The 9,722-nt window shown below is 31.1% G+C and overlaps 1 protein-coding gene across 5 annotated transcripts in view; it reads right to left on the bottom strand.

Moving 5' to 3' along the window:
* The window catches only part of LOC106466094 (solute carrier family 35 member C2-like), a 44,541-nt gene extending 38,252 nt beyond the window's left edge, over positions 1-6,289 (bottom strand). For all 5 annotated transcript variants that reach the window (XM_022394051.1, XM_013926336.2, XM_022394050.1 and 2 more), the window contains exons 1-2: positions 5,337-6,289; positions 1,524-1,674 (exon numbers count right to left, since the gene is read on the bottom strand). In XM_022394051.1, coding sequence (XP_022249759.1) covers positions 1,524-1,674; positions 5,337-5,657 — 472 coding nt within the window. In that variant the 5' untranslated portion in view covers positions 5,658-6,289. The remainder of the gene's footprint in view (positions 1-1,523; positions 1,675-5,336) is intronic.
* Positions 6,290-9,722: the final 3,433 nt, after the last annotated feature.

The following is a 9,722-nucleotide window of genomic DNA, read 5'->3' as shown; positions in this document are numbered from 1 at the left end:
GTATTTCGTTTCATATCCTCCAAGTGTGAAATTTTAAAAGGCTTAGCAACCTACATCAAGCAGCAATTGAGTACAAAGGTCGTAACTAGAAAATATAATTGTTTGCTTTACTTCTTTATTTACTGTTGTATGTTTTAAGAAAAATAAGTTTAAGAACTTGTTTCCAAATAGCAATAATCTATGTACACATATAATGTATAATAATTGAAATGTCACTATTTTACAAAATACTAGTCTACTAAAACACAGCCAAGACAGGTCACTTTGTAAAAACTAAAGGTCAGTTTTATATTACTGGATATGGTAACATGAGAGCACGTGTGCCACATCATTGTAACTTCTGTATTGTTAGCCAGGCACAGCTGAAAGGTCAATATTATAAAAATATTAAATATATATAAATGTATAATGTTATGAGATTTATGCAATTTAGTCTAAACATTTATGTTTTCTTGTTATAATTTCTTGTCATTCTAGAATGAAAGAGGCATAATTTATATCTATTTCCTAATTTTTATGGTGGTTATGAAATCAATCAAATCTACCAAACCCGCACAGAGATTCGTTACTGAAAATAACAGATAAAATATAAAGTTTTTTCTTAAGAAACATTTATTAACTATCTGGAAAATTTGAAAATTTTCTGATGCATAAAAGTATTTTTGATTTTAAAACGAAAATTACTTTGCATGTTGGATAGGCAACATGTGAAAAGAAAAAAAGGCACGAGAAAAACGTTGCTTTACAAACCTTAAACTTTAATAAAAAAATTTGATATTTTGTGTATGAAAACATTTTAACATTTACTGATAATCTGCCATATTACGTTAACATAAGCTTACTAATCTAAAAGTTATAGCATGCAAAAGTATAACAAGCACAAAATGGTTACGAGGTCAGTCCCAGGGACTGAGCCCATGCTGAAAAAAAAACAGAGTTAAAATTAAAATTTGGTAATTTTTAGGCAAAATCAATTTTGGTTTTAAAGCAACAAGGTATTAAACAAAAATTGAGTTTTACAAACATAAAACAATACAGTAGAAAAATTGGTCATTACCTTTGAAGATAAATTGTTAATACGCTTGTTTTTAAGCAGTACAATAAAAAGTTGGATATATTGTGTAGATTTGAATATTACGGTCACAGAGTTAAGCTCTGAAAGCCTAGTTGTAGCCTTAGTTTTCAATACAATTATCTCTCAATTAAATGTAAAACAGTATTTGTGGAATAGTTTGACTAATGATGTGGTGTGTAATGTTAGTTTAATTTTTTTAAATAAAATTCTGTTATATTGTTATTGGATCTTGAATTAAGTTTTTAGACAATATTTGTGGCTGAGTGTGATGTCTCAGTACAACATAAGATTACAGAAAACAAGGAAACCATTTCACAAAATCTTATAAATGTTTACATATGCATTGCTTTTAATTTCCCAACTTAAACAACGTATACATATTGGTGGCATTCTGATTTTACCTTGAATTTGAAAAACACAATATGTTAAGTACAAAATATTGACTTACCAGCAATAGCTAATTGTTTGATGTAAACATTCCACTTCAGAATTACTCTTTGTTGGCCTGACCAAATTTCCCACACTGCCCTGACAACTGCTGACAAAATAAATTTTACGACCAGATGACAGATGACAACAGTCAGAGGAAAATGGAAGTTCTAAGGAAAATAAAGCATACATGTTTATGGATCAACTTCCGAAATACTCGAAAAAAGCAAACAATACATGAATATTATTAGAAACTTTGGTGCAAAATAACAAATGTGTTTCTCCACATTTACTTAACAATCATCAATTAACAATATTTTTTACCATACACTTAAGAAGTGTGTTTGTAAAAACAGTGATTTCAAATACAGCTCCTAGTTGTTTTTGTTCAAATACTGTATTGATCAGGCCTGAGAGAAAGGTTGGTAGTATGTATACTTTGTTGCCAGACTGATGGCGACAACAAAGATCAATCATTGGTGTGAAAAACACAACAATTTCTTTTCCCATGGCAAGATATTGTCTATAGCTATTATTTATTGAAAATTAAATAAACTTTCTCTATGTCAAGTAAAGAAGACCAGTGGGTTTTCAGAAATTCTAGAATCAAATAACATGCACTAATAATGATAACAATAAACACAAAAATACATTAGAAATTTGATTAAACAAACTATCAACAGTTATATGTTACAGCTCATCATTTACAACTAAAAGATCAACAGTTTAGGATATAAACTAATTAGCAATATGATAAAAGTAACTAATAATTAGCCTCCAAACTAAAACAATGCTTATATATTTGCTGAACTTTGAATTTCAAGATGATCTCCTTAAACTATCACTTAAAAATCAAAACTTGCTAAATATATTCATTCAACCATTATTCTCATTTGTAACATAACAGTTACTGTTCAAGGAAGTTGATGATATATATATAGTGCCTAGACCACTGCTATGTCTGTAATTTTCCAGTCAGCCTGATTAGCCCTGGTGTTAGGCAAGAGGCCTAGTTTGCACTGGATGTGGTGGATGCAGTGTGGTTGGTATGTTAAAATATATTCTCTTATACTTTCATTCATTAATAATTTAATTTTCTCCTTCTGATGCTATGGCTGCTTGATCCACCCTTGGAAGACTAGATTGTTTGTTTGCTAGTTCTTGCGAATTACAATAATATGAATTCAAATAAAACTATAACAATAAATACATAACTGGTGTAAAAAAAAAAGTTGTGTTTTATCTGGAAAACCCAATTTGTAAATGACTTGAGTAAAAACAATAATAATTACAATTCAATTACTTAATTTGACCCACACAGTAACGGTTGTTGTTCATGAAAATTTGTTATATATAGTGCCCACTACTATTTCTTTTGTATATTAGCCAGCCCTGGTGTTGGGCGGGAGGCCTCGTCAGCACAGGATTTGGCAGATATAGTGTGGTTAATATTTCATAACATATTCTCCTTTCCTTTTAATCATTGGTTCTTAGAATGATTTTAGTCTTAACAACTAAAAGTGAAACTGAAATGCATTTACTTCATGGTCCAACCAACTGCATGAAATTTAATGTCAAACAATTTCACTGCCTGTGTGAGAATGCATGGCATGTGCATGAAAAATTACCTGTGATATGTTTGAATATTGTACAGTGTATGCAAGTAATAATTATAACAATGGAAATACACAATTTATAAGTGACCACAGGAGCAGACTGGAGATTAAATATAACTTTGGAAAAATATTTTTATGCTGGCCCTCCAAAAGAGTTCAGGGAAGAAAGATTCTTGAAAGAATTGAGTAGGGTGCTGCACTTAATCTACAAAGCATAAAATATACACTACTATTCATACAATCCACAAACTAAAAAAAATAAATTCTGTAACTTTCTTCTTTACAATCCAACATTTTTTACCTGTATTAGTAAATACCTATAAGACCATAATATTATATAAAATTACATTAATAAAAACAAAAAAGAATTTGAAGAGAGTAAGGTAATCATCCACTTATCACTCATACATCCAACATTTTTTTACCTGTATTAGTAAAGTCAATGCATATATTATCATATTATAATATGAAACATTAATAGATACATAAAGTGTTTTAAAAGGGTATGGTAATTATCCATTTATCACTCATACATGCTACATTGATACTGCACTATAAGCTATTAAATGATAAACTGGATGCCCAATTAAGTCTGTTTTAACTAGTGTTTAAAAAACAAATATTTTTTGATGGATCCCTGGCCACCAAGGAATTTTCCAGATGTCCAAGTCTGCTCCTGATTGAGTGTAATAATCTTAGTGTAACATACATTACAGAAATTAATGTACCATTAGGTCCATCAATGTTTTACCTCTACAATCACCCCCCAAGAAAAAGCAAGACATTAAATCCACAGAGTGAAACTGTCTTAAAGGCATGGATGTAAGCCTACAGAAAGCAACTAAATAATTAAGAGAAGTTTCAATGTTCCCTATTCTCCAGCTTTTGAAGCTTACTTATGTAATGATTACCAACTTCAAAAGGATGCACAAATTGCAAGGAATCATTTCACAACATTTCCTATAATGCCTCAAATGAAGAATACTTTACTCAACTTCATGCTTTCCCCTTTTAATTAGAACCTGTCTTCTTTCAAAGCTTAAACTTTTTTCCTCTTATCATATTTAGAATATAGAACAATAAATCAGACGTCTTTATCCTACCAATTTCCAGGATAATCTAGTATACTTCAATAAGATTACCTCTCCCCTTCTTTTCTCATGAGAAAACAAGTTATTTTAATCTATCCCTGTAAGATATAACCCTTCTATCCTGGAACCATTTAGGTACCAATTCTCATTACTACTAGCAACAGAGCAACACTTTGACATTTCTTCAGTAAAACTGTTGAGTGGGCTTCAATCCATATAAAATGTGATCCAGCTTATAAAAACCTAAATACAAAACCTCACATTTACTAAAATTTGGAAACATAACTCAGTCCTGGCATTTATCACATTTTAGAAACTCAATCCTACATCTTAAACATAATGAAGTTTTACTAGCCTTAGTTCTGTGTTACCAATCATCCAATTCCATACATTCTCAAGCAACAAGTTGAAAGATAATTTTCAAGATTTTGTTAAGATTTTGCTGTAGGTACATCACAGTCTATTTGTTAAACTATATTACAGTTATCTAAGGTTTTCTTAATTGTCACATACATTTACAAAGAGATAAAAATTTCACTCAATACTGTAATTTTTAGGAATTGATATCATGGCATTTATTGTTCATTTTCTTCAACAAACTATGATAATTTTTATACACAATAAACTGCATATATAGCAGAACTTTGCATAGTAAATACTTTTGCCTTCAAACTGATACTTACCTAATAACATTAACAAATTATTTCAGATATAACAAATACAGTTCACAAAGTTATTTTCATTGATAAGGTTGCATACATAGACATCATCTCTTCCATAAATTTAAATATCTACATTGTATTATACTCATTTTCAGTTTGTTTGTTTTTCTTTGTTACTAAAGTCACTGGATAGACTTACCTTTTATTCTTTTTAAGTACTGGTAAAGCATTTTCAATGAATATATAACAAACCACACCTCAATATGAAATTTTACCCAGTTCCTCAGGCTCTGGAAAAAGCACTTTCATTGTAATGTAAAATAAAATTTAAGATGTATAAATATTTGCAATACATCAAACAAAATGAGGCATAATTGCATAAAAATCTGTTATGAAAATATTCAAATAGGAATAATAAAAGAATCAATGGCTTACAATAATAAATTAATAACAGGTAAAATACCTTGATAAACCATTTTTGATAAAATGTTATTCCAATAGAAAAGGCATAATAAAGAACAACCAATCCAACAGTTCTGACTGTTACTACAAAAAAATTGACAGAGCACAGTAGTGCCATATGGGTATAAAGAATTCGAGCTATTCTGAAAATTGTATTCTCACAAGTCGAAGAACAAGAACTGCAAATATGTTGCACAGAGCAGTTACTAATTCCACATTTTTGAACTTTCAATCTAGAATTTGCCATTATTTCAATATAATTGAAAGGTAAAGAATCAGTCACGTCATAACACTTTCGACGTCTCTGGCCTAGATCATGCATGATTCTTGGTCTCTCGATATTTCAACTTCAACTTTCAAGTACCAAGCTATGTTCAGATTTGCAGATATTACTCTTAGGCCTTCGAAAACTGATAGTGAGTCTGCAATGTAAATGGTCCTGCACATCACTACAGACTAGTATAATAGATACAATTTTAAGTACTAGTATTTACAACTAAAATTTTAGGTTGGTTAAAATTCAAAAAATGGATGCCTGACAACACGAGTACACTTAAAAGTTAAATGAATACATCGCAGAGATAAATCTATGTCATTGGTAATGGTAAACCTCCGTAGGTAAATTCTCTGCAGTAAGTTAAAGTTCTGTGAAACTGAAAATCCAAGTCAGTCATACGACCCAAACGAAGGTCATAAGCATTATTTTATGATATTCGGATTTGGTAACTTTCGGTTTCAGTTTCAAAGCTCACATTCACAATTAGAAATCTCTCACTTATCTGTCAGCATCTTAACTTTTTAGCATCACATATTATTATTATTATTATTACAGATATCGATACTGCAAAATCAGTAACCTAAAGTACATATGAACTATTGTACATCACACAAAGACAATTTTCCATTAATAACCAAATTGTTTTAAACGCAAATGAAGTTAAGAACGTAACAAGAACACTAACACGTCAATTACTAACATAGCGTTACCTGTTGTAGAATATATTTAAAATTTAAAAAATAAAAAAAATGTAATAAAGATACGCAAAATATTTCACAAGATATTTTTATTCGAAAGTAATTAAATATATATTTTACTTATAATTATTTACATATAAATATGTATAATTTACGTGGAATATATAAAATGTAAAAATACTTCCCGAAAACATCTTCGCTAAAATACTTCTACAGTAGTTTTAGAATTACAATAAATATAAAAACACGATAATACCTAAAAACATCTTTAATATGGACGTTTCAGAATTTCCTTAAATGCCATTATCAGCGTTAATATCTAAAAAAATTAGTTTGTAATATTCGAACTACAAAAAACAACAACAGCATTGACCTAATTTTCGTATTCAATCGGAAGTTTAGAAAGAATAGATTTAAACTGTAACAATATAATGGAATGTACGATAAAACGTGCAATATACACATGTTTAATAAATAATATTGTTAACAGAAACTAAAGTGCAAGCAAAACTAAGAACATTGATTTAGGGCCTCAGTTTAAATATCAGCTAGCTCTTCTTTATTCGGAGTATTTGTTCATCATTCGCCCTAGTCATTAAAATTTTCGAATCTGGAACCACAGAATACGAACTCTTTGTTAAAGAAAGCCTCTTCATTTTTAATAATCACCCAACAATCAATAACGTTACGACAGCAGAAGTCACGTGACTCTGGTAACACGTCATGAGTTTCTAGAAGGGTCATGACTGTTCCTGGCAACTCTGGTGTTTACCAGACGCCTTCTATTTTTGTATATAAGTCCGGCAAATAAAGCGGATAGATAATAATTGCAGATAGAGAGATAGAGACAGATAATTGAGTCAAGTGAGCGGTAGTGACCGTAAGTGCGTGAATCGTTGTGAATTACAGCGTGTGTTTAAGTTAAAGTGACTGTGGAAATTAAGTGTATTACAAAGTTTGTAACGAGAGAGAATAAACTAGTTTTAATTAAGAAAGGACTTGTATCGCTGAAGTTTCTCGGAAATAATTTTTACGGGAAATTATCAAACCAGCAGATACGTAACAATAATAACACCAACTCCTCCATGTTGTCATTAATGTAATTAATTACGTATTCTCAGTGTTTTTATTTGATACTAGCTGGAGTACCTGTCCCCTGTACGGAAGTTATGTAAATTCATGATTAATGTTTGCTTCCTTCCATATTTTTCTTAATCTTACTTTCTGTATTAGTATGTGCATTTTCTCCATGTATCCTTAAATCATTGTAACAGGGTATATATATTATATTTATTGTCATTGTTAAAAAGTATTTTACTGCATTTCATCATTAAAGGATTTTTATGCTTAGTGATATCCAGTAAATCATGGTTAAAGGTTATTTTTTATGCTTCAAGATATGTATTCTGTGTTGGAACTTGAAAATTTATTATTGTAATATATATATATATACACATGTATGTGTGTGTGTGTGTGTGTATGTGTAAGCATAATAATTCTATGTTAAAGTAATTTGCCGGCCTGAGGACAAGCTTGGGAGAGAGGATGGAGGAGAGTGATGTGCAGTAATATCATGTCATTTTTTACCTTCTATAGTAATAATCAAATTCTTTTAAGTTATCAAGCATTTAGTTTTTGTACTGTCATGCCAGGAGCACGAGTTCGGGGATGTATATATGTTTGTTTGTTCTAGTTACCTCCGCCAACGAACGTGACTGAGGTTATGTTTTCACCCCTGTATGTGTGTTTGTCATCAGGATAACTTGAAAACTGCTGAATGGATTTAGAGTATGACCCAAGTTAGAAGTGAGTAGTATTTAAAGGGTCAAGGTCACAGCAAGGTCACTAAAATCCAAGAAAATCCCTATCTGTTAATATGGAGGCAAATTTTTCACACTACTTTTGCCCTATAACTCAGTCAAAAATTATCGGATTTTGATCTAACTTAGTGGACATATTTAGAAAATTATTCCTCATTGTTCTGCCAACAATGATCCGTGTCCGTTAATATCGATGGAGAGATGGAGATACGGACACATTTTCTCATTTTTGAGGGCCGAATATGATCAACGCTGCGTGGCAGAGGTATGCGTTCTACTGAGTACCCCTTTAGTTTCTTCTGCCTTTGTTCTCTCTAGTACGTGAAGTTTCCTCTGCTTGAAGGGTTGTTTTTGTATTTAACGACTTGCACTGATATAAATGTGGTTAGCTGATTATTGCATTGATTGAAGATGACAGCCGACTAATGTGCCAGGGAATTTAAGTAATGATGTGATGCCATCTACTGGGCAATGGAAGTGAGTTAACATTTTGGATCCAAGCAAGCATTCTCAATTTAATTCTCTATTAGTTGGCCCACACGAAGGACCTGACTTTTTCTAGAATATCTGCATGTCTAATATTGAAATATCTGATCTCGAAAGAAAGACTCTACAAGACTGAACACCAATCATAGGGAAGCAGGATTGACAACTCTCCATTGTGGGTACACGTGCTACTCTTAGTTGTTGTTTTTTTTTTGTTGTTGTTGTTGTTTAAATAAAGATTCTGTTAGTTTGTTCAAAACGTGTCCAGCTTGAACATTTATATATCAAAAATAACACTAAGTTTTATTATCTCTATCATACAATCTTCATAAATTTTGTGGGCAAATTCTGCCATTATTGTAGAACATTCTATCCGATACTTGTCAAGAAATTGGTACCATCTGTGAATGCCATAATTGATATCTTTATAGCTACGTTTATACATATTAATATTCCTTCTTCATTACTAAATTATGTAACCTGGGAATAAGTAGCATAAGAGGTGGGGACTAATGCTGTAGGAACCCTTGTAAGCTTACTATATGAAGATCTCGCTAAACACATTGAACAGTTAGTTATTTGTGTACAGAGTAAGATTTATTTCAAAACAGTAATATATTGATTTATGCCATTGAAAGGCAGCTTTCTGAATATATAAGCGAAACTGGATATTTTTTTGTATTTGTATTAAACAGGAATGTCATTTACTATGGGAAAGAGGGGTAGTTATCTCCCCGATTTTGCAGGACACAATGTAATTGAATAAACGAATAAATGGAGTACAGTACAGACAATGATCCTATGCTAACAGAACTTACCATCCTCACCAACATCTTCTGAAGGGATGCCATTCTTATTACTCCTTTCACAACAATTGATTAGTTTAAATGTTTTTCTTGTCTTAAAGTCAATGTAAACAAACCGAATCACTTGGGCCAATTGCTCACGATGGGCTAAATCAGGTGTGGAATGAAACAGAATACCATAGTATTTATTTCTACGACTTGCTGAGAAACAATAATTTCGCACATGTGAAGCCATGAGATTAATAAACTCGTTTTAGACTTCAGGAGAAAGATAAGATGTTGACGTTTGCTTGTTTTTAA

The sequence above is a fragment of the Limulus polyphemus genome, unplaced genomic scaffold (assembly GCF_000517525.1).
Source record: "Limulus polyphemus unplaced genomic scaffold, Limulus_polyphemus-2.1.2 Scaffold2149, whole genome shotgun sequence".
In the NCBI taxonomy this organism is placed as follows: Eukaryota; Metazoa; Arthropoda; class Merostomata; order Xiphosura; family Limulidae; genus Limulus; species Limulus polyphemus.
Note: the sequence above shows the minus strand (reverse complement) of the source record. Positions and strands in the feature narration are given on the sequence as shown.